Source organism: Colius striatus, chromosome 5, assembly GCF_028858725.1.
Source record: "Colius striatus isolate bColStr4 chromosome 5, bColStr4.1.hap1, whole genome shotgun sequence".
Taxonomy (NCBI): domain Eukaryota; kingdom Metazoa; phylum Chordata; class Aves; order Coliiformes; family Coliidae; genus Colius; species Colius striatus.
In genome coordinates, this window is record NC_084763.1 from 36,464,973 (window position 1) to 36,491,617 (window position 26,645).

The window sequence follows — 26,645 nt, forward strand, 5'->3', positions numbered from 1 at the left end:
ATAAGGTTCTCCTACTGTTTTCTGACATCTTTTATTTTTATTTAGACTTTGCATGGCTTGTCTTTTTCATCAGGAATCCAGTGCTGTATCAAATAGTCTTACCTGAATACAAGTGTTTGAAATCACTAGAGCTGACAAAACATTGCAAAACAATTCTATGTGGTGCTTTGGCTGAAAAGCCAAGAAAACACTAAATATGCTGCTACGTATCCTAGTTGTTAAAAATGACTGTATATTTTTTCCATGGAGAATGACTTTATGCACTCAAACTGGGAATGATGACCATTTCAAATGGTTGACCTGTGTCCTCTAATGAGGTGGAATCTGACAAAAAGGATGCAGGATTTACAGAAATGTAAATCACAATCAAAGTTTGAAAAATTCAAGGTTACAAGAAACATGAATGTTAGTAACTAGGAGATCTTCCTAAATCAGAATGTAGTCCAAAGGTAATGCAAACTTTTCACTAAACCTCCTTGCTTTCAGTGCTTGTTTTTGAACACATCACTGGATTGTGTGCAGCACAGCAGATTGTCCCATGAAGATGATTATATGTACCTGATCAGTATGTTAATTTCCAGATGACTGACCTGTAAAGAAGCTTTAGGTTTGTTTGGTTTCTTTTGTTTAATCTCATATTTATGTTTCTTTTCTATACCTTTTAAAGAATGCTGATAGCTAGCATTAAAATGCATTTTACTGGCTTCTGGATTTTAAAAAAAGTAAAAATAAAACAAAGTAATTTAATAGATCCTGTGACTCTTTGAAAATCAAATTAATTCAGACAAGGTGTCTTTTTTGTCTTTTTTTTCCTATGTGTATAGAAACCTAAATTGTTTATTGCTTTGTTTGTACTTACAAGTAAATGCTGGATTCATTGCCCCCAATATCAGGTGACTGGAGTTTCTGCACAAGTATCACAATTATCCCAATAAAAAGTACAAAGTTTATCTGGGGGGAAAAGAAAGGAAAAAATTATTACAATGATACTTTTTTTTCGTTAAGTTTGAGAAAGATCTATTCACAGTGGCTTGCTGACTCCATTGCCTTATTCTTCTCCAAACTGTAATCTAGAATTTTTATAGGGTCAGGAGTAATGGGATAAGTTTACAAGGGCCCACATTTCAGGCAAAAATATCCCCCTTGCAGCAAGCAAGGCAGAATTTCTTCAGAATCAAGCACCTGATAAGACAAACACAAGCGAAAAGGTTTCAACATTTTTCATTATCAACCAGTGCAAAGAATACAACGAAGGACCCCTGCAGTATCAAAAACATGTAGCAAATATCTCAACAGTAAAAAAAAAATTTCCATTCTGTGATCTAAGGCACTTGTCAGTTGAACAGAATCCATGAGTAAAAATTTAGTGCCTCCTCCTTCCTGAAAATTCTAAGTTGTGCTACTTTCCCTCTGGTCTACTGAATCTGATCCAAGATAAAGTGACCGCTCAATTTTCTGAGAGAGGAAGTGTGAAGGATTTTGTAGGGGCATGGGTGTTAACATTCATCTTCTTATGTTTTAGTCTTATGCCATCCTGGACATCTTCTCTTTATTTATAGAGTCATGTAATTACAAACACAGTTTTAAAAACTTGGAGATTAATTAAAACAGTTATTTTGATGCTTTGGCTTCAAATTTGGCTGGCACCAATTCCATAGCTTCTTAATGCCAGAATAAAACAGTGGGAAGTTTAAGTTGATCCCTTATACAAACTTTTACTCTTTTAAGGAGACCAAGAACTTACTCTAGATGTGAGCATCTCACTCAGAACAATTTTCTATCTGATCTAAGGACTACAGATGGATGGAGAAGCCCAACCATCACTTTCTAGTTGCTAGAATCTTTAATGCATTGAATAGAAGTCAAAGCTGGAATGTGATCCTTCACAGAATATACCTGTAAAGCATGGAAATTCACATACACTGACATCACAAAACCCTTAGACCTTTTGACCATCTCCATCTCAATATCCTTCAGTGTTAGATTAATTACCTATAATACATCTGAAGAAGAAGAACCAAACCTAATGAAAACACCTAGATAGCTGTCTGTGACCTGGATGTCTAAATTGCCACAATGTCCAATGAAGACCAGACCAATGCTGTCACTAGAGAGCAACTTACCATACCCAGAATGACACAACTACATGTTCTAAGCCAAACTACAAACTACACCTGAACTACATGTTCAGGTGCCACTAACCGTTTTTTTCTAGGGGCTCAATGTAATTTCCTAACTGAAGGAGCCCAACATGATTTTGAAATTCCTGTATTCTTTAGGTCACTTTAGAACTCCTCAGTCATCCATACATAGGCATCATTTCAGTCAAATCCAAGTTACTCCTCAACTAAAGAGAGCTTAGATACCCCATTGACAATGTAGCATCTTGCACCATATCCACTATACTGTTATAAAGCTAATATTACATAAGTAAATGTAGTTGTGAAACATATTCCATTGAATGGACATACTTCAGTTTCCTAGTCACTGTCATCTAGCATTTAGATGCCCTGGTTTGTCCCATCTGGTCTCAGCTGACATCCCAAATGGCACAGGGTTCCCATACATCCTATGTCATATCTGCCAGGCCCAGGAAAATGCTCCATATGCTCTTGGTCTTACTTATGACATTTGGCATCTGTGCTTCAGCAACTGAGTAACTCCTTGTCTACACAATCTTTGCTTTCAGGCAGTGCACCGTGATTTAAATTGTACTAAACCTTCCTTATAACAACGGAATTACTTGGCAGTGTGAATGGTAAATGGTGGACATTCAGACAAGTCTTCCAGTAGACCAGCACTGCTGATGCAGCAGACTTTGTAAAGTCATTTGAAAGTATTTGCATTGGTTATTTGCCATCAGAAGTGCTGAGGAAGTGCCTCCTCCAAGTGCTACTTACCATGATTGATCCAACCACAGGACCCTTGATCACCCACCACAAGGCAGTGTTGTCATTCATGTCCCAGCAGCTACAGTCATTAATGGAAGAGTGGAGTGGGGAAAGAGAAGGAAAGAGAAGGGTAAAGACATATCAAGGAAGCTAATGAACTTATAACAATTTTTAAGAGGCTAGAGAGTCAGAGATTAGTCTTATAGCAAAATTATTTGGATTCAAAGGGACTAGTTTTTTAGTCCATCCTTCTTGTAGTTTTCTTGCTTTCTTTTACAGCCTTTGCCTAATTTATCTGAAAGTAAATTAAGTACTCTTGTGGTAATTTCAATGGTACTTCTGCCTAAACAGCTTAGTCATTTTGGAAAATGCCTCTACAAATGGTCCCATGTTTACAGACAGCACAACTGTAAAATTATCTCTTTATTCTAACATGTCAGTAGAAGGGGAAGAAGTAGAAGGTCCTGGACCTGACATGAGGACTCATTGAAGGATTCATTTAAGAATGTTCAAGAAGTGGACAATAGATGTAGTTAGGTCCTTCTTGAAGACATTGTGAGTGACCATAAATAAAATAACATTTCTACTTCAGCATTTAAAAAATTTCTCAAGATTCATCAAATGTTTTTTATTTATCTCTACTTTCTTCCCATTGTGACTCTCTCTGGAAAACATGAAATCACAGAAAAAAAAGTGTCTACTTTGTACCTGCAGTTCTAAGAAGGAGGGTTTCCCTCCCACTGGGATAACAGCCAAAAGTCCCAGCAGTGGTTGTCATGCTGCATTTGTCAGATGCCAAGAAACAATTTGAAAAAGCATACAGGAATAAAACACTGCTGATCTTACGAGAGCTTAATGCAACTTCTGTGTCATTTAAATTGTAGTCTGGTAGCATCTGGGGGAAAAGTGTAAATCTTTAAACAAAACTATACACATGTGTAAGTGTGAGGAGTCAGAGATAAAATTCTGTCATCAAAGTGCATAGAAGAAAGATCCTAAGCAGCTGTGTGGTGTCCGATTTAGAAATTTCAGTTGAACCTATTTTTCAGTTGAACAATATTTTACTGGATTCCCATAAAACCAGCAATATGAATGCATGTGGTAAAGCTGGTGAGAAGAGAGAAAACTTGGAGTTAAGATGTCAAATTTGCACAAAATTACATATTTTTGTTTCAGTCTACTACGCCTAGAAACTTAAAATCCTCCAAAATCCATGGGACTGATGGCTGAGATTTTCAAATAGAAAGAAACATTTCTGAGTTACCTCTCTCTGGATGTCCAACACGAAATATTTGAAAGGGAACAAAATGTCAGAGGAAACTGCTACTCATCCATAGTCTGCAAATCAGACTGTTCTCACTTATCACTAATTGTATGCCACAAAATAAAAGTATTTAAAATCACTAGTTATCTTTTAAAATTTTTGTTTGTGTTTATAAATTAGGTGTTGCTTTCTGAAAATTACCCATTATTTGCTGAGCTCAGCCTCTCTTAGATGCACATAAAATCTTCCCTGAAATTCTTTAGTGAGTTGATCAATGCTGGGAGAATCTACCCAAATTCTAACATTAATCTAGCTGTACAAATATGCATTGATGCATGGCAGTTTGTCTATGTAAAAATGAGAAATTTCAGGGAATGGAATCTATGTGTTCTAGTTCCAGTCATCTACAGTTCAGATAATTATCTCAGACTCCAGCTGAGACAAAGAGACACTTTGAACTAATCTGGGTTTGGTTTTTTGTTTTTGCGTGTTTTTTTATTCACATTTGTGTATTTTAAATGTGTATTCTGGGGCAATACATCATCCCCTACAAATGTCTGTTCTTCTTAGATCCATTCCTCTCCTTTTACAGGATGTACCCCCAGTAAGCTCAATTTCCAATGACTATCTTGTGGATGTGAACAGTGAATCAGATTAAATTCACACAAAGGTATTTTTCAAGGACTTTTTTGGTTCAGTCTCTGTGACATCTACAGGACAGATGTAGTGAAAAAAAAACCCCTCAGATAAACATGACCAAAAGGCAAAAGAAAAAAAAAAAAAAAGCAATGCAGAACAGAAACAGTCTGTAGTATCAGTCAACAACCTGTACTACTTAAACAGACTCCTTAATTTCTTTCAAATACATGGCTACAATGGAGGTCATACACACAGGACTGCTTTTCAGGGTGGCTGAAGGGAAAGGAGTCAGATTACTTGCAGAGGGATATGATTTCCATTTGAAAAGGCAAAAGCCTGACCTCTGTTACATCTCTGGTGTACAACTGGAATAACTCTATTCCAGTATCACAGCTATAGATAAACAGATAGTTGCATTTATCTCCACAAACCTGTCACTTACAGTGTTGTGAATCAGTAGCTGAAGTCAAGGGCCCTCTGCCGTTTCATAAGGAGCAAGTAGGAGGAAAATCAGTCTCAGAGTCTGTATTTCAGCCCATGCCTTTGCAAATGTGATTTCACAGTTCAGTAATTTCTGCAGTGTTTTGAAGCTCAGCTGGCTTCTCCTCCAGCCCAAGGATAATGCTTGCTGATTTTTAAAAAGTAGCCATTGAAACCTCCAGATAGAATGTGTCTAAATGTGTTGCATGCTAAATAGCTCGTCTAACCAAAACAAAAGGTCTTCTTTTTGTGCTTGACTTTTTTTATCCTTCTTTTTCCTCTTGTGAGACATTCTACCTACCCACAGAATGCAAAGACTGTTTGGACTCCTAAGAGAAATTAATGCATTTAGGACCAGCATTATACTTAAAATAATGACACAACAGGACTTTCTAGCTTGTTTTGCATGGAAATAAATTATTTAATTTGTCTTAATGTCAAAATAGAACATTGGGTCAAAGCATTCGCCTCCCCAGTGGCAGTGGCTTTATCTTCTCTCAGAAAAAAGCATGAAAGAACAAGGATGAAGAAAATCTGAAAACAGTGAAGCTTGTCCAAATTTTGGATCCAAGTATCTCTACTACACGGTAAAATTAAAACATAAGCTTAAATCTGTCAGAAGTATGGGTAACATGACACCATTCACTCAAATCAAGGTCTTCAAAGAACTATTGCTGAATTTTTCTCCCTCATTCCCAGAATTTTACTAGCATTTCACCAATAACAAACATAACAATCATGAAAAAACATTGCTAAATTTATATTTTTACAATCCATTCAATGTGTCCTCATGGCCAAGAAGGCCAATGGCATCCTGGGGATCATTAAAAAGAGTGTGTCCAGGAGGTTGAAGGAGGTTCTTTTCCATCTCTACTCTGACCTGATGAGGCCTCATCTGGAGTCCTGTGTCCAGTTTTGGGCTCCTCAGCTCAAGACAGACAGGAAACTTCTAGACAGAGTCCAGTGCAGGGCTACCAAGATACTGAGGAGACAGGAATATTTCTCTGATGAGAAAAGGCTGTGGGACCTGGGGCTGTTCAGCCTGGAGAAGTAAAGACTGAGGGCGGCCTTATCAATAGTTATAAATACCTAAAGGGTAGGTGTTGAGAGGATGGGGCCAGTCTTTTCACTGTAGTGCCCAGTGACAGGACAAGGGGCAACAGGCACACACTGGAACACAGGAAGTTACACTAGAACAGGAGAAGAAACCTCTTTGCTGTTCAGATGAGGGAGTCCTGGCACAGGCTGCCCAGAGAGGGTGTGGAGTCTCCTTTTTGGGAGATTTCCAAACCCACCTGGACACATTCCTGTGTGATCTGATTGAGTGGAACCTGCTTTAGCAAGGGAGTTGGGCTGGATGATTTCTAGAGATTCCTTCCAACATCAATCATTTATTCTGTGATTCCTATCAGCTATGTCTGCCGCTCTATCAGACCAGCCAATCTACTGACTGCCAAGATGCATCAGCCCTTCCTTCTACTCCTTTAGGACAGGATGCAGCATATTAGCAGAATTTTTCCTTACCAAAAGACATTATTTGGGTGGAATCTATTTTCTTGAATTATTTCTGAAATTATTATATTTCCTTTTTTTTTTTTAATTTTTTTCAGAGACAACAGAATGTGGATGTGTGTCTCATCACTACTAATCTCCCCCACTAGACATGTGTAAAAAAACTCTTCAGGAGGATGCTAAACTCCTAATTGCTTTTGTAAATCAAAGTTCAGTGCATAGATTTCACTGCTTGCATCAGAGATATCTACAACAATTTCTACAGCTGAGCTCATAATCATCATCTTTGTTCATAACTGGCTGGAAAAGAGCAGACATTAACAGGTATGATTCACCTTACAGCTCTTTTAAGATGAGATAAACCACATCCTGGACTCCATCAATGTAACTGAGCAGGAAATGGAGAGTCACTGGGTCAGCTGCATGTTTACAAGCTGGATATGTATGAAATTTTATAAATTTCCCAGTGCAATAGGGACACAAACATGGAACTACAGCTGCTCATGGAGATGAATAGGAAAGTAGTCTCAGTTGAACAATGGACCTAAATTACTTGCATATACAAATCATAATCAGAAATGCAAGGAGACATTAGTCTTTTCCTCTGATTATTGCATTTTTGTTTCATTCTTGCCATCATGATGAATGAACAAGTAATTAATTCCCATGCATTATTACCTACCCAGTATCATCAAAGTGAAGTCTCAGGACTGCCCAAACGGTGACACAAATTGTTGGAGTACCTGCAGAAAATAAGATGGTGATATCATTAGCAATCTAGACACATTTAGTACTTATCAATGAGCACTTTTTTCACCTCACTTCTGAGGTTTTATTTCCAAATATCACTCAGCATGAAACAGTGCAAGTCATTACATTAATTCAGTGCTCCAGAAACATGAATCTCAGTCAGAGGTTGAGTTAGTCTTGGTGGCACTGCAAAAGTAAAAGCTGATAACAGGAAGGAACTATGTTATTTCAGGATCATTATTGCTCAAAGTTGCTGTACTGCATTTTGTTGCATGAACAGGAAAACAGTCTGTACAAAACAAAAGCAGTGACATCAGCTTCTGTGTCTAGAACTACTGTAATTATGCAATAATTGCAGCATGGCAGATGTTGAGCTGTAATGGCATTATTGTATTCTTTGTACTCTTATGTTGTTTTGTTGTAAGTGACTTGAGTCTATGGCATTTTCTCTGTTATTCAGCAAATAACTGTTCTTTCCTTACTTGTTCAACCAAAACAAATCCACAAAGGATAGTTTTCCTTTAGTCCTAGGAATATTTTTTGTTTTCTTCATGAAAAAAAACACACACAAACCCAAAAGAGAGTATTGGAAGCTAGAATTTAATTTCTATTTTAAACTTTAAAAAATGCATATAAAAACCAAATTAAATCAAAACAGTAAGAATCCACTGAGAAACCTCGACTTATTCTCATTTCTGAAAACACTAAAAGTGCAGGGTCTTTTAGTGGAAATTTTTTTATAAAATAATACAGTCTTGCAAGACAACTCTGGGTAAGTTGGACTTTATGGCAAAACTTCTCAGATCTATTCAGGCATCACAGGAAAGAGAAAGTGTTAAAAATCAAACAAAACAAGAACTTCTCTAACCCCATCTTGCAGTGGTGAACGAAACTGTCTTGAATTGACAGGAACAATTATGTTTTAAACATTTTGCAAGGCTGTGTTGATGTCACATTAATTAGACATTCAACTGAATACACTTAAGTGAGTCTCTGTCAAATCTCATATTCTAGTTATCAGAAGTAAAAGTCAGACCTGGATGACTGATGATGACTTCCCTCCTCCTTTAAAAAAGCTAACACAGACATATTTAAAAAGAAAATGATAAAAGGAAATAAAATGACAGGCTTTAGAGGGAAGAAATTGTGCATATTTAATTTAAATTGAGGTCTGCTTTTTTCAGATGAGAACATCTAGAAAATATTGAGATCTTTGTGCATTTAGCAGGCCCACAATAATAAAATAATCTTTAAATATCAAACATGGTTCTCATTAAGTATCTAGATTTGGACAACATAAATGTTGATGGTATGAACAACATTCTAAGTCTGAAATATGGGCGGGAAGACAGAATTAGACTAAAAATGTCATAAAAAGATACAGTTCAAAAAGCATATTTCAGATCAGCTTGGAATTTTATAAGTCACAGTACATCAAAACACACACACACACACACACACACACACACAGACACACACCCCCCCACACCCACCCACACACACACACACCCCCACACCCCCACACACACACCTTCATCACTTTTCAGCTTCTGAGTAACATTAGAATGGCAGAGAAGGCTCAAAGGCTGAGAAGAGAGCTATTCTTGCTGACTGTGTCTCTGCCCTGAATTATGAGCAGGCATTTGGAGAGTTCTTAGGAAGATAGCAGTCTATTCAGAGAATTTACCATATTTCATATTTATTGCATATTTAAGAGGAAAAAATTGTCTGCATTATCACAGACATATATAGTTTTCATTAATCAAATGAGGACACTGATGTGTTCAGCACATTTTAAGGAACAGATAAACACCCAGATGCTGCAAAATGCTGAGCTTTTGCTTATTGCTGCTTCAACGTAACTCCCTCCCTCTCAGCTCCGAGATAAGGACCTGCTTTGACTTGCATCCAGAGTCTGAAAGTGCTTCTGTTTTAGCAAAGCACCAATTGCTCGTACTGGGTCAGGGGAACTGCTATTCAAGTTGAAATATACAGGAGCTGAGAAAACATTGTATTTAAAAGAACAAATCAAAATCGCCCACATTTGGAGATTCTCTTGTTGTTATTAATGGATATTCCTGGCATTGAACATCTAGATCGTATTTGTGGTATTTAACTCAGGACCAAATACTCTGAGGCTACAGAATCAGTCCATCTGGGTAGTTCTTTCATTTTACAAAAAAAAAAAAAAAAAAAAATCAATCAATACACTGTGTTACAATATTTTCATATTCAGATGTACCCACACATAAGCAATTTGAGTAAACTTCATTAAAGGAACCCAAACTCTGATTTATGTTCAGATTGCTAAGATTTGCATTGTTTTCTTTTATTACTGTCACATTTTCAAGTACATAATTCCCAAGTTCTCTTTGAAAACAGTCTTGTATCTCAGCTATAATGTGATTACACATCTGTGGCTAGTACAAGGGGTACATTAAGTATCCTTTTTCAATAGCCTTTTTATGTCATAGGTCATATCTGATCCCTTGTTCTCTTCTTTCTTCTCTATACCTTTGCTCCTGTTGTAGACTATCTTTGACAGGAGATGAGAATTTTTGTGTATATACAGCTGCCTCAGGAGGGCAAATAACAAAACAGCTGTGGATCAGTTAGAGGTCCAGGTTACATGAGTGGTTTTTTTTCAAAGGAGACTATTTTAATGCACATGATATATTTGTAGACATATAAATACAGAGAGATTATTTATAGATTATTTCAGAAATGTTTGCTTAAGAACAAAAATGAATCTTCACCTTCTTAGGGTACACTTAATATATTCTACATTCACCATATGACTTCTGAAGAAAAGTGTCAGGAAATAACTGTTTGAATTAATGTGTTTCAGGAACCAATAATCTCCAGACAGCCCGCATGAAAAATAATTACACTGGTTATAAGCCTACAACTGTCCTTTCTAAAACAAATCTTGTTTCCTCGCATTCCAAGTTTCCATTACCCACCCAGGTAATGATGAGTATTTGTAGATACCCTTTGGATATGTTTTTAATTTAGCTACTATCTGGAAAAAAAGCTCAGATGAAATCTTAGAAAATGGACTACACTTAGCATACAGATTTGATTAAACTGAAGCACTTGGCATTAAGATCATGTCTAATAGAAGGCAATTCCCAATTGTGGACTACATCTCTGCAAGAGATGTGATGTTCTCCAGATTCTAGTTAAACTATTCAGTCAAAAAACCCACAATTTGGTCTGCACTGGTGCTTCTCTGCAAAGACTAAAACTATACTTTGAACATTTATGCAGAAATATTTGGTCATTCACGGAGTTGTTTTGTGTAGAGACAAATTTTAGACAAGAATTGTCACATACCCCAGCCAATAATCGTGTACCAGTAGAAATATCTCCTCTCTGGGAAAAACGTTTCTACCAATAAAGTGAAAAGGTACAATCCCTCAATAAAAAGCCAGAAGTAGTTGGACATGACACAGTAGTGAAAAAACACCATCACTGCTTTGCATTCCACCTGCAGAGAATCAAGAAAAAGTTATTTACATGTTGTTTCTGCCTAACAGATGGAAAAAATGCTTTCAGCCTCTCCTAATCTCTTAAGAGAGAGGAACACAACTAGGATTAGCATTATACATTTAAAATAATAAAGTTTTAAAAGCACGAAGAGAAGGTAAAGTGCCATTTGGAAAGCAAAGCTTAAAAGGGCAGGTGGTCAATTTTACCAGTGGGAGATAGTCCACAAGCATCTGCAGACAGCTTGAGAATTTCTCGTGTTAGTGGGAGTTCACATCTTTGATGAACACTAATTGCTGTATTTAAACCCCCTTCCAAGGATTAAGTGCAAAGAAAATAATCCAGTTGCATATAAGAAACCTAAGAAAGGATATGAAATGGCAGGAAGATTGTAGAAAGCCCTGAGAGTGGGATCACAAAGGATATATCCTGCTGTATGCAGCTGAGAATTGTACTTCCTTGCAATTTGCAGGTGTTGTCACTCAGGGACAGAAAACGGAAGGCAACATAAAGAAAGCAGAGTGATTTACTCTAAAAAAATTAAAAAAAAAAAAAAAAAGAAGCTTTCATTCATTTACTGGGCAGAAACGCAGCAGACAAAAGATATAATAAAAAAAAAAGCAACCCAAAAGTCTTAGGTAGAAACTGAGATCTACCATGAGTGCATGAGAGTAGGACACACTTGTCTTTTCAGTCTGGTATCCCAGTGAGATGTCATTAGTCTTGCAAATGTGGGACTTTTCAACACATCAGAGCAGAGTCAGTGTATAAACTGGAAGCTCCTGCCTGGGATAGTGGGAGACTGACAATTTCGACTGATTCCTGATTGCACTTCTTCCTCTGGGACAAATGTAAAACCAGTATGTTTAAACCATCAGAACCAGAGTTTCTTCATGTAAACTACCAGTTTATGCCAGTTGAAGATCTGGTCATTAGCTGATTTTAATGTGTTTTGTGCTTCAAGTGCTTTGAAACAAAGTGGTAGATGCAACCATTAAAAGAATGGTATGAACAACCTACAGATCTAGCATGGTTTAATCTTTATCATCGAGAAGAATTAGAAGAAAAAACTAGTTTCAATGACAAAGAAAAAGCTGACTAAGAAACTACACAGCTGCACTTTCCTTGTAGAAGTGACTCATAGGAAATTTAGCTCATAACTGGATGGATAAAGGACATTTCAATTTGGAAACTTGTTGTAATTCCACCATAATTACACTCAGTGAACTGATTTATTAAACCAAATACTAGCCTTAAATGCAAAAGGGATTGGGATTTATGTGTAATATACAGCCAAGTGCATCTGTGAAAGAGACAGCTTTCCATGAAACCACAAACTTCAGAGATAAATATGTGGGCAATAAGCCTAATGATTTTTTGAGAGTGTGAATATTACTGGTGTTTTCTATATCTGAAAATTCACCCTGTTTACACATCACTGTGCCTGATATCCCAAACAAATGAGCTCTTGAGAAAAACCAGACCTTCAGATAAAGGAGATTGCTTGTGTGTGCTCTCATCCCTCATGTAGATCTGTTAAAGGGAGAAACAACCTGAGCAGAGTCAGAAACCTAAACCTGTAGGTTTGTCCTGAAGGACAGGCAGCTGCATACTGCTGACATCATGAGATGATAACATCCAGTTTTGCTTCTCTCTCAATAGCTTCTTAGCCTATGATACTCAAAGGATCACTGTCTGTCTCACTATTTTTTTTATTTCATATTGGAAAAAAATATAGGAAAAGGCTTTAGCTTTAGTCTTACCGTTGAGATAAAACAGTGGTTGCCATCCTGTTCAGCATAAAGAACCCCATCTTTAATGAATACAGATATAGCACGTAGGATGAATGATACAAAGAGGTTCATGTGGATAAAATTTCGAGTGCAGTGAAGCTTCCTAGAGAGGAAAGAGCAAGGGAGATAAAAAGAGGAGAGAAAAAACAAAATTATTTTGTGGAAATAGCACACTAGGCCCATCTGCACCTGGCCAGAGTAGCTTGGCGTTAATAGGAATATCTGAAAGCCAGGAGTGTGGATATCACTGACCCTAAACCTGTCAAGGAGGGGATAATAGTATAGCATAAAATAGGTCCAGTCCAATGCAGCTTTTGCAGTTGCATTTGCAGTCTACCAAAATCTGGCTACTGGAGTGTGTCCAAGCTGTCAGAACAACTCTATTGAAGGATTGTCCCTCTCTTCTCTACATCTGGTGAAACAAAACCTTAAACATTGTTTTGGGCAGATAAGCTCCGGTTTCTTTCCTCCAGTGACTGAACAGCTCACTGCTCACATCTTGACTCACCTGAAACGACACAAGATAACCATGGCAGTGGTGAGAGAAACCAGAGAAGTGCTGTATCCCACTGTGTACAGAGCCTTCACAGACAGATAGTAGTAATCCTTGGGAGACAAACAACATATGGTTAAATTGTTCATCTACAGTCACATCTTCTTTACCCTGTCAACATGCAGGGGGAATTGTAGGCAGGACTTGGTTGTTGTTGTTTTCTCTCCTTGGTTCCCCTGAGATCTCACTGTATATTCGAGCATTGCTCTATGTCTGCTGTGTCCTTGGGTCTGCATACATGAAGCTTATTTTTCAGTGAGCTAGCAAAGACCACTGTGTTTGTTTGAACACTGTGCATGTATCTATATTAAAAAAAAAAGGTAGTTGGCCAAAGGAATCTTTAGTCAAAAGGGGAAGTATTGGGAAATAACCCATGCTTCTGAAGTTACAAGATGCATCAACAGTAAATATTAATATTCTCGGAATAATCAATACAAGGCTAGGAAGTATTTAAATATAGTGTCTCGCATTTTTTTGCCCATAAATGCCTGCTTGTTTCACTCTAACCACCGTCAAATCAGAACATGATAAGAAGCTGGACAAAAACCATCTTGCTGTTACCCCCCTTCATTTGTTTCTAATCACAAGATTAATTCTCACCTGGTTATCAGACTCTGTTTCATTTTCATCAAAGCCACAGGCATCATAATAATGAGGAAAAGGTTCAGACCAGCCATCTTCAGTGCAATTTCTACTGATGTCTCCTATGTCAAATACAGTTGGAAATGTGACAATGATGAAGTAAACCTCAGGACAAACCTTTCTTCACTTAGTACATGACCAAAGAAAACCCTAGAGTACAACTGGATGTACTATTCTTTTGACTATCTATAAAACGGATAGTAACGGCATCTTGAAAATTTACCGACACCTTTAATGACCTAGTTCTATAATAGGCATCTATGGATATCTACCAGCACTGTAAGTGCCTCCAGGATAGAAAAGATCTCATTCTTAAGTGGGTATCTAAACCAAGGTCAACTACATTTCCATTCCTCTCTGTTGACTTTGAAAGGCATCTAGGGAATAGGGCTTTTATGTAGACATCTACCTTCAGATGACTAAAGAGTCCAGGTCTTAAACATAGGCATTTGGTGCTATGCATATACATAGGACTGGCAAGAAAACAGGGCAAATAATTTTTTTGAGTGGCTGCTGGAAGCCAAGCAGGATAATGTAGGGTATCTAAAATAGCTGTTATATGTCTATGGTGAGACAACTGGATTGCTCTTCTGTAATCACACATGCACCCTACTCATCTATCTTCAGCTGAGAATGACTTTGTGAGAAGAGTCCGCAGGAAAGCAAAAAGATGGAGTAGAAACCTCCCATCTCTGTCTTCATAACAATATGTTCATTTACATCTCTAGATGCCCAGTCTAGCTTCAGTTAACAATTTCAAATCTGTTTCAGTTTCTCACCTTCCTCTGCCTATTATTTCTTCCAATACCAGTTTATAACCTTACTTTAAAGCAAGTGTTTGCAGGAAGGCCACAGATTAGCTCAGAGAAAAACACATTCTCTTTTTCTCTCTTTTTACTTTGTTTGGCTAATCTCATATAAAGACAAGCTCCTAAATGGTTTCCATTGACACAGTCAAAAGGCTTGAAGCTATTGGAAAGCAAGCGCTGGCAGTAGAAGAGGAAAACGCCTCATGACACTCACTTTGTTACTGAGACTGCCTAAGGTGGGATGGCCCCCATGGTGCTCCTTTACACACTACTCTTGCCAGAGATCAGTGATCTGGTTGAAAAAATAGAACTGGGCTGATGGCTGCACTTATTCCTCTCCAGCACAATAGAATGGTTTCCATTTATCAAATTTTCACAGTTTTTTGGAGTTTGAGATGTACTTTAATCAAAATTGATGGAAATTTCCAAGTTTGGTTTTGTTTTTTGTTTTTCTTTTTTTTTTAAATTAAGGTTGTGCTGCTTTCAGTTCTTAGACCAGTTTAGTCAAGTAGCTGTAACACTGACAGTGACCTTATTTTTAGAGAATGTTTGTCATCCATGCAGCAGAATATATCTATTTAATCACAGCATTGATTTAAGAACATTGGATTGCTTGGCAAATTTTGGAAAATTACTCTTGTGTATTCATCCCTAGTTTTCTGTGGAAAATAACCACTGAATCATGGGGTTGACTTTCCTTAACACCATTTAGAAATTACTGCTAAGCAGGTAGATATAATTTATAACAACATACTTGTTAGATTGCAAGTCTCAATAATGGAGGAATAAATTTTCATAACATTGCTAAAAGTAACACATTAGAAAATGTGTCACCGTAATTAAAACTGGTTAGAAAATAACACACAAAGCAGGAGAAAATACTTGGAGATTCCTTTTTAACGACTTAAAACGAGAAACATTTCATGGTTCTGTTTCTTACCTAGGGGAGACTGGGCTGTGCTTTCCAGCAAGTCATAATCACCTATAAAAGTGGAAATTTGGTATTAAATGATTTTGATTGTGTTTTCTATTAGGTCTTGAACTGGTTTCTGTGGAAACTGGTAAATAGAATCCAATCCGTTTCTATTTGTTTGGATGAGGCCCAAAGGTAATAAATACATGATTCTGTCTTTTCAGGAAGTAAACACAGTTCACTTAAGAGTTCAAATCAAAGGTGAAACTATACAATTAAAAAATTTCTACTGTAAGCAGTGAGCACATAGCTGAAAACACATGAAATGAAGCTAGGAGCAATTTTATTGTAAAAATGTAAATGTCAGTTATAATATCTTTAGAAATTTACATTTCTAATCCATAGATCAGGTTTACATGGAATAAATAAAAAAAGTTATTTCCATTTATCAATGACAAAAAGCAAGAATTATTATTTTTTAAAGACAGTTGAATTTTGTGGTTTTGGGTTGGATGACACTGATTTCTAAAATCAATCAGGTTAGCTTTTTATCAGTGTTACAATGGACTACAGGTATTCATTATCATATTGGTTGATACATAGCTTTTGAATAATCTGTTATCATGAACTTTTCATATGATTTTGAGAACAGAAGTACACAGGAAATAGTCAGCACAACCATCTCTTACCTGCATGGGTTTGTCCCAGGTTATCTACTTCCCAACCTGAAATTAGAAGAATAACAATAACTGATTTGATCTGGATAGTAACTTGCTTTGTATAAGAAGAGTGAATATAGCAGTATCCAGATGTGAACTGTAAGAAAATTTTGTTTAAATCCTTTTGTCAAGATTGGTAGTGTATCTTTATGGCTGGAAAGTGGTTTTCAAAAGATGGTCTATTGCACTTTGTTGTGAAATATCTGTTTATCATGGAGTTACTCCAAACTTTAGGAAGGATATGGAACTTTTTGGTGGATATATTTTAATTATTATTATTTTTTAGGAGGAAAGGAGGGTTCTGAAATGAGAAAAACACAGTCGTTTCCAAAATATTGTGCTGATCCATGCACTAACAGTACAGCATGTTACAACAGGAAATCATAAAAGTTTGGGAAATCATAAAAGCTTGGGCTTGCAGTAAAAATTCTCCTTTTCCTTAGTTTTTTCATTCCAAAATAAAACATTGGGATTACCTCAAACCAATCTGCCACCCACCCTATTAAATGTTTAACCTCAATTGCAGTAAAGTCAGACTTTTGTGAATCCTCAGCGGATTTCAGCTCAGGCTCGGTATTGGGAAGAGCATGAAGCAGATTACAGCTCATTCTCAGTGTTGGGGGATGCTTGAAGAGGAGTTGCCTTAAGCCACCAAGTGGTGCTGCTGCATTGTGCACGGAGAGAGTCTGAAGAATCTGTCTGCAAATAACCAGTGACCCATGGACCAGGGAGAAAATGTTTCCAACATTTTATTACCCTCTACAGTAGGTTAAATGTTTAGATTAGCTTAGCTCTGTATCCTCTGGAGTAACCACAGGGCTTCAGGTTGCTTCTCTTTAACCCTGAACATATGGTCAAGCTGTAACAAGGGACTAGAAAAGCCATTCACCAATATGTGTGAAGGGTGTTTTGTTGAAAGTAAAATTGAAACAAAGATTGATTTTGGTCCTAAGGGAAAGGAGAAGGAAAGCAACTAAGGAAACAAAATAATAAGGGGAGTCTTTTCAGTACAGCATTTTATACTCATTTTATATTCATTTTATTAAGTTCATTTTATGTTTTATAACTTTTCAAAATCTTTACCTCAAGTTAATTGATTTCTCCCCTCTAAAATAGGCATGCTATTTGATCTTCCAAGATGAAAAATGGAGATTTTAATGTGAAGACAATGGTGGGAAAGAAATCAAACCAACTGAACAAAAACGAACCTGAAGCACCAGGTCTGATGTACTGGGTCTGCACATTCAACCCACCAGCTACTTTGGAGGGTTAATACTGAAGGCTACAATGAGAACACTCTTGGTCTCCTGGCTTCTTTGCCCAACTGCAGCTGCTTTCAAGATTTCACATATGAGAGTTCTTGGATGTTTTCAAATATTGGGTTGGTGTACTAATTCTGAAGAGATCACCAATGCTGTGTGCAACCAATTTCCAGAAAGATGGTTCAGCTCACTGCATCAGACTAAACTACCAGATGCTGCAGAAGTGCTATGGCTGTGCTCCAGATTCTTGGTGGAATAAAGGGATGCCTCTGCAGAGTATTATAGACAGACCTGATTATATATAAAATAGAAATGTTTAATATTTGGGTATTTTATTCCTATACTCTAAAAGGGAATAAAAATTAGCTTTATTTCACTCTAAATATGAGTGGTTGTTGACGTTAAAATATTAGATTTTAGTACATTTTTAATTTCATCACATCAGTAATAACAGTGAAAACATCCTATTAATGTAGGTTTGTGAACTGAAAAAATGTTTTACATTCATATTTTTTAATATACTTAAATTATTACTGCATTTTTACTGTGTTTGGACATTATGAAGCAAGTCACAGTTCTCACAATTTTAACTCTGGGATTGCTGTAGGAGTAGATTTGCATTTTATGAACATATTTTTCTATATCTGAGTCCTGCTAACGTACTGAAGAAAGTTCCAGTGCAACCTTTTACTATACAGGCTTTTAGGCTTGATCCATCAACCTAATTTTCACTAATAAGTTAAGCTACTGGAAAGTCAATTAGATTTACAGTGAACATTATGCCCTTAATTCCAACTAAATGTCAAAGTTTGACTAATGAATCTTGCGATAACATACACACATATACAATTATGTTTGTGTGTAGATGCATAGACACAGATATAAAAGTACACAATGAACGAACATGCAGCCACCCTCTGGCTTTAAATTCTCATGTGCTGCTGCTGTCCTTCTTTTTAACACTATATGTTTACGTATTCTGCACCAGAATATGGATGTTTACATGATAAATAACTGTGTCAATGGCTATATGTATGAGAATACAATGGGGTTTGTTTGGTTTATTTCTGTGCTTAACATTTAACATGTTTAAGATTTAACATATAGGGACAAAGCTTGAACTTGCATTTCAGCTGGGTTATAGGAAGACCAGACATAGAACAGGTTCTCACATTTTCAGATAATTACTCTGAAATTGTGGTTTTGTGTTTTGTTGTTGAGTGCCTGAGTGCCTTTCTGACTTTAGAGAGACCTCAGCGTGTTTACTCTGGAGTCAGTGATGTAATGGGCATAATTTTAGGGCACCTCACTATATGGGCTTTGACATAAGTCCTCTCATTGCCTTACTCTTAGGATATAATGAAAAAGGTCTCAGAAATGAGGAATAAATAAAATACGCTTTTCATCTACATTTTGACTGGAAACCTATTTTTCAGAGGTTTAGTTCAAGGATTACATTCACTATTTAATGAATGATACTTGTGCTCCTCACATATAGTTAAATAACAGCACAGCCCAAAATATGGAGAGATGGAGCCAACAGCAGCTATTAAACAGTGTCATAGGATACTGTTCATTAAATCAATAATTGTCCACATTAGTCAATACACTCCTGAGGAAGCTAATGTTATCATTGACAAAGAATGGTTTATTCAGTGTTATCAACAGATAGTATCATTCAGTATATGACCAGACTGAATAGATGTCACTCTTTGAGAAGCAAATCTCTCATTGGTTCTTTATGGGTCATTATTAATAAGATATTATTGACAGCATTACTTAGACACCCTAGAGAAACTCCATCAGAATGTTCAGTTGTCAATTCCAAAGACCAAACATAGAAATCACACACACAAAATATTGCTTATTTCTGATTTCTCTATAAAGAGTTGAAAGAGAAGGGAAAAAAAACAACAATCAAAGGACTTGCCAATGGCTTCCTGTAGAGTTTGTGGCAAAGACCAAATCTTCCCTGTTCTTTTCTTATAGATTTATCAGGCTTTCTTCCTTGGTTTTCATTAGCTGAATCCCAGAAAACATAATTACCTCCTCACTATCCTCCAACAGATAAGAAATTTGATGCAAGCAATTGTTGCTTCTGATTTAAAGCAAACAGGTCTGGCAAAGACAAAGCCAAGCAGCAGTTTGTGTACGATAAGCCTCGAGGCTCAGTGCAGCCTTTTAGATCATCTTCTTCGTGCCAAATTTGTGCTGGCTGCTTTTGGTGTCAGCTGGCATGGCAACAGCTTTATCTCCCTTAGATTTGTTTATCTGAATACAGCTTGCATTTAACCCCTTTGTTCCTGCATTTGTCTCTTGTTAGAGGCAGGGGAGAGAGATGAAAGGTTTCCAAAATTATTCTGTCTTGAAATGGCTTGCCCACACTTTTCCCTTATTCCTGTTTTTCCCACCTTAGCCTTACGGGTTGTAGGACTGATCAACATAGGTAATCCTCTAAAAGGTTGAATTTCAACAGTGTTGAGATCAATGTGCAAAGCTTACGCTGTTTTTACTGCATGTTAACTCTGTCCCTTCAGAAAGTGCAGAGACTGGAGTGGAGAGAGGCTATCGAAAACATTTCCTATAGCCACTTGTTATCCTGCTGTCCAGCTATGTAGATAATGAGCTGGTTAGGCAGGAATTCATTTTTTCCCATTTTATATAGCACTGATTAGAAGTTTAACATTTGATTTATAAATTCAAAATAAATCAGTAAGCTCTCATAGTTGACTCCACACCATCTACCACACCATGTCTTTTCTCTCCCCTCTTTATTGCTGCATGCTGTTCTTATGCACACGCAATCTGTTCAGCTGGCTGGCAGAGCTACAGTCGGGAACAGCAGTCTACTCAGCAGCTTTTCAGGGGCTTTTGAAGCTCCTCACACAGATACTGCTTGCACACTCTGCCTACTGCTTTCAATGCCTTCTGCCCAATCCTTTAGCTGGGCACACACGATCCCACATACATGCTATCCAGTCATCCAAGGCTCTTTTTCTGGGGGGAAGGAAAGTGATCCAAAATCAGCTGCTAGGTCTTCACAATCTCCTTAATAGGATCTGGAGAAAGTGGAAGCCAGGCAAGGTTACAGAGTACATATCTTTACAGGTTCCCACAGCTTTCCCTATGCTAAGTGCTTCCCTCCACTATTTCCAGGAGTTTTGGTCTCTCTAGCCTCATGCTCCACAGACAATACTACAAACAACAGATTGCAAGCTATCAGTCACTCGGCATTTTCTGTATATTTCCTTGTCAAAAGGATTTCTGAACATAGTGATCCCACAGAGATAGTACAAAAATTAAGTGATATTCATTGTATTTAGAAAACAATAAAACTGAGTGATAAGAACTGGTGCCTAAGGATATATGAACAAGAAATCCTCTGGGGCAAATTCATCCAATTTACCCATGTGAAGATAAATTCATCTGTTTTTTATGTCTCCTTCCATAAAGGGCAAAGAGACTGTTACTTTGAGTGATTTGTTTTAGATATCTGCCATAGGATGAGATGAATGAGCTTCTGCAGCTTCCTGTGGTTTGTGCAAAACATTGCAGCAAATGCAATGATAGAACTGATAATACAAATCCTTTCTTCCTATATCCCATAATAATTTCAGGACACGTGGTTTCATAGAATCATAGAATGGCAGAATGATTTGAGTTGGAAGGGGCTTTAAAGCTAATCAGTGACATCTTCCACAAGACCAGGTTGCTCCAAGCCCTGCCACCAAGCACTTCCAGAGATGTGACACTCATAACTTCTTTGGGAAACCTGCTCCAGTGCCTCACCACCCTCTCAGGTAAGAATGTTTTCCTAGTAGCTCATCTAAATCTCTCCTCTTTCAATTTGGAGCCACTACCCCTTGTCCTTTCATTGCAAACCCTTTTATAAAGTCCTTCTCAAGTCATGGGATTTTATGACACAGAGGCAAGAACACCTAGTGAATCATGCCTGGAGATCACAGAATACCAGTGAGGTCCCACATGGAGAACATAAAGGTCATGGTACACAGGGCTGGCTGAGGCAGGACTCAAGTACAGATATAATCAATACCATGTAAGGAAAATAATGACTGTTATTTTCTCCCTCTTTCCTATCAAAGGCTATGAAACTAGCAGTGGACTGAGATCACCATAGCAACTGTTAGGCATCATCTAAACATTATGTGTATCCTTCCTATGAGGCTGGCTGTCATAGGAGCATCCATCAAAGTGCAAGATTAATTCAAACACTATTGAAGGGTCTCCAAAGAAGGCAGGGGTCATATTTCAGAGAAAAACAAATGTTTCTCAAATAAGAAACACAGAAAATAAGAAACATTGTCCAATGTAGAATATCAGTTATGAAATAAGTCCCAGGGAAGAAAGCATATTAAATCACCTGCTTAAAGGCACAAATGAATGTGTGCTCACCACGTCTAAACTCCTTTCTCAGTTATTTGATTGAAGAGGAGAAACAAGAACAGAGCAAATACGACTAACAAAGGTTGAAGCATCTGCCCATGTTGCACTGACAGCGATACTTCAATTACCTTTTGCTGTCCAAGTGTTCTCCAAACTACTCAGCAGCTCTCAGCACATTTCACCCTTGCATGCTTCCCAGATTAAATTAGTTTTTAGATCATATTGACAAAAGTCTTGAAATAAGATAGAGCTTTCCCCTGGCTACCACGTCATGTCACCTTGCAAAGGACCAAGGACTTCATCTTTAGCTAAAATGCTCTTGTTTTATGTTGTATGTTTGAGTATCAGAGGTATAAAGTCCCCATAATTTTGTAGGAAAGGCCATAAAATATTGTTCTCCTGTAAAAACAAAAGTCTATGAAGCCTTAACTATTTGATTGGAAATGCAGATACAGTTACTCTTCTTTGGTGGCAATATTTTCCTCTCATTTCTCTCTGCATTGCAGATAGTCTTTGTGATGCTGTGACCAAGGAGGCATAATTACAGCTTGTCCTCTGTGCTGAAGTAATCGCATGGCTTCACTGTCTGTGTAAAGTCAAGGGATGAAATTCAGCAGAAAAGGACTTGTTATCTAGTAAACACTATTGTCTTAGTAATTGGTAAGATATTATTTTTAACATGAACACTTGGTAAGACTCTTGTACCCACTCCTTCCATCACAATTATTTCTAGGACTTGCTGAACACTAAGCAACAGTAACACATATGCAATCTGCAGATGCCTTTGAGATGTCCAAAACCTTTAGCTACTGCGCATATATATATAAATATACATATATATATATATTTATATATATGCACACACACACTTTTACATTGAAATTGCTCTGAATGGTACATAGGATCTTATACAAAATGAAGAACGAAACTAAGTTATGCACAAAGTCTCGGTTGCTTTGAAGACTAATTAAGCTCTGATGGGTTATTACTATTCTCATTATGAAAATGTTATGGGATGATGGGTCGTGTCTGTTTTTTAGAGATTACCTCTTGGTTCTGCTGTTTTTCTTCCCTCAATTTTCGTGCAAGATGTTTGAATACCCACCAGGGTGAGATATACTTGAATGGAAATATAGACCTTTGCATTGATCTTCTGCTTTGCCTGTTTGACAAGCAAATACAATTTCCAATTTCAGTCTGCTGCAATGCTGACCTTAATTTCAGCTAGCAGCAGAGAAAACCTCCGTTTTCTACTACAATAGAAAATAAGTACACAATCTTTCAGATACCTTTTATTGTTTAGACTACTTCTGATCTTTAACAGTCACTTTTTCTTTCTGTCTATATACCAAAAAAAAAAAAAAAAAATCAATACATAACCCAAGCTAATAGAAACTAACTTGCAAATATTTTCAACAATTTTCACCTCGGGATGACAATGACTTTTATTGTCTTTTCACCCAGTTTGGGAGATAGGCACTACTGTGAAAATAGTATGTAGTCAGTACTTAAAGGCTTTATCAGGACTGTTTCCCCAGAAATGACATAGAAGGTCGTTCCACATATGAACATGTAGTATCACTTCTCCTCTCATTAACTCTTCTCTTATCATCTTGTTCTGTTTTATTAGGAATAACATCTAAACTCAGACAGGAGAAAAAAGCCACAGATGGCTTCCCAAATGCAATTAAACCTGCATTCATAAATTCCATTGTCCACCATGATATCTCTAGCACAGAATATATGAGGCTTGTTGCTCTCACGACATTGGTATTAGTAATAGGCTATTTTCAATTTATTGTTCTCAGTGACAATACAGCTTGTTGGCTGAGCACTGAAGTCATATAACTTCCAGAGTAGTAGCAAGCCAAAGACGCTAATTCAAAAATGTGAGCATAGGACATAATTCCCTCTTAAACACTATAATGTCTGGATACATTCTTTATTCTTCTGGATTTTAATTTGGCCTCCTTAACCTTGATATCAAAATAGGATGCATTTTATATCTTTTGTAAAAAAATTATGTACATTATGTACATTTTCTCTGCCTGACATAGTAAACCATGCTTTGTAGTAATGTTCTTTTGGCTGTAGCAGGTAGAGTCCTAGACAGAGCACTAGATTAGCATTGTGAATTGCTGGAAGATTCCGTAAGAGCTAATCACACTTATTATTTGGATTTGTGAATGAAAGCATGTTCTCAATGTAGAGCATATCGCAGTGCTCAGAAACTGCCCATTATCGTTTGTATTAGTTTTATTACAAATCAGAGATCTAAAAATATGCTCATTTCTAATCTGGCCATTGGGTTTCTTTCAATGCTCTGTTTGATTAATGTGGCTTTTTTAATGTTCCAGAATATCTCAGCTGTGTAGGGTAGAGAAAGATAAGCACAGACTTGGTTTCTGTAGAGTCCTACTGACAGGCAGCATCACCTCCGTTTGGAAAAAAAAAAATGAAAGGGAAAAAGAATAAAATGGACAAAATTTTCCAGCTGGGAGTGCAGATCACTATGTTGAAGCTATCTCAAGGTCTTGTCATATCACATTGAAATGCAGCATCACAGCTTGACACACTTTTCTTTTTTCCTTCCTTTGCAGAAGCACCTTATACCTCATTCTAGAGTGGTTATAATATTGATACTGAGAAGGCACTGGAGAAAGTGAAATATTCAACGGCAACATCATTGAAGTTAAAGTGAAACAAAATCATAAATTAATGAATATCAAAGAGGAAAATAAATTAATATTTAGGGACCTTCTGGAAGGAAAGTTGCTGTAAATCCTTAACATACTATATTACAAAAGTTACTATGTTACTAAAGTTACTGTGGGCTTTTTTTTTTCACGTAGAGTTTTTCAGAATTATTTTTTTGCTCATAGTTTGCATCTGAAAGGAAAAGAAAAATCCTGGTCATTTTGGAAGAGCAGAGAGGTAAATGAAATTTTACAAGGAAGAGTCACCAGCCACACAGCATGGGACTTAACATTAAATTTTCTGTATGACGTTGACAGCAGTTCAAATATTGTTTCTCCTGCAATAAAGGTTAGAGTGGTGTATATTGTGAAATCAAAACCAGTAACAGATGACATTTTTAGCTAAATCCATTGATAATTTTTCAACAAATCACCTCTACAGATGACAAATTAGTTGATTAATTTTTATTTTGTAGTATCTTTATTCTTATTATTATTTTACTGCATATTTATTATTTTACGGCATATAGAGATCAGATATCCAAATCAAGGCAAATTCCTTTCAGAAATTCATAAAACAAATAGCCTCCTCCAATGACTTAATTCATCTCTAACTTAATTAATCACAAGCATTTGAGATAAGTCACAGAAAACGTCTTCTACAAGTACTAATTGCTTTCTGTTTACTGAACCAGAAACCATAGAAGCATAGAATCAGAATGGTAGGGGTTGGTAGGGACCATTAGAGATTATCTAGTCCAACTCCTCTGCAGAAGGAGGTCCACGTAGATCAGGTCGCATAGGAGGAAGTCCAGGTAGGTCTTGAAGATCTCCAAGGAAGGAGACTCCATAAACTTCCTGGGGAGCCTGTTTCAGTGCTCTGTCACCTGTACGGTGAAATAGTTTTTTCTTATATTTAAGTGGAACTTTATGTGTTCCAGCTTCATCCCATTACCCCTTGTCCTGTTGCTGGATACAATAGAAAAAAGGGATGTCCCAACCTCCTGACACCCACAATTTAGATATTTGTAAATATTAATAAGGTCCCCTTCAGTCTCCTCTTTCTAGACAAAAAGGTGCCAGTTCCAGCAGCCTTTCCCCATATGAAATATGTTCCAGTCCCCTGATCATCTTGCTGGCCCTCTCTGTTCAGCAGGTCTTTCTCCCTCTTGATCTGGGGAGCCCAGAACTGGATACAGAACTCCAGATGAGGCCTCACCAGGGCAGAGTAGAGAGGGAGAAGAACCTCCCTTGGCCTGCTGGCCACACTCTTCTTGATGCATCCCAGGATGTCATTGGCCGCCTTGGCCACGAGGGCACATTGCTCTCTCATGGTTAGTTTATTATCAACCAGGACTCCCAGGTCTCTCTCTGCAGAGCTGCTCTTAAGCACTTTGACCCCCAGTCTGCACTGGTGCATGGGGTCGTTCCTTCCCAGATGCAGGACTCTGCACTTGTCCTTGTTGAACCTCACGAGGTTCCTCCCTGCCCAACTGTCAAGTTAGTTGAGATCCCACTGGATGGCAGTACAGCCTTCTGGAGAATCAGACATTGGCCTTTCTCCAGTCCTCAGCCATCTCGTCTGTCCTCCATGATTGTTCGAAGATGATGGAGAGAAGCTTAGCAATCACATCAGCCAGCTCCCTCAGCAGTCTAGGATGCATCCCATCAGGACTCATTGACTTATGAGCCTTAAGATTGGCCAACAAGTCTTTAACCTCTTCCTCTTCCACCCAGGGCATCCTGTTAACCTTGCCGGACTGGTCTTCCAGCCTTGGCCGTAAAGACTGAAGCAAAGAAGGCATTCAGTACTTCAGCCTTCTCTGCAT

At 37.4% G+C, this 26,645-nt stretch overlaps 1 protein-coding gene across 14 annotated transcripts in view; it reads right to left on the reverse strand.

The window, feature by feature from the left end:
- Positions 1-26,645, reverse strand: part of ADCYAP1R1 (ADCYAP receptor type I) — a 144,848-nt gene that overhangs the window by 24,969 nt on the left and 93,234 nt on the right. For 13 of the 14 annotated variants that reach the window (XM_061996799.1, XM_061996800.1, XM_061996798.1 and 10 more), the window contains 9 exons: positions 16,425-16,460; positions 15,763-15,804; positions 13,972-14,075; positions 13,327-13,424; positions 12,789-12,921; positions 10,873-11,026; positions 7,469-7,529; positions 2,901-2,970; positions 860-951 (listed from right to left, as the gene is read on the reverse strand). In XM_061996799.1, coding sequence (XP_061852783.1) covers positions 860-951; positions 2,901-2,970; positions 7,469-7,529; positions 10,873-11,026; positions 12,789-12,921; positions 13,327-13,424; positions 13,972-14,075; positions 15,763-15,804; positions 16,425-16,460 — 790 coding nt within the window. The remainder of the gene's footprint in view (positions 1-859; positions 952-2,900; positions 2,971-7,468; positions 7,530-10,872; positions 11,027-12,788; positions 12,922-13,326; positions 13,425-13,971; positions 14,076-15,762; positions 15,805-16,424; positions 16,461-26,645) is intronic. The other variant, XM_061996806.1, reaches the window with a different exon arrangement.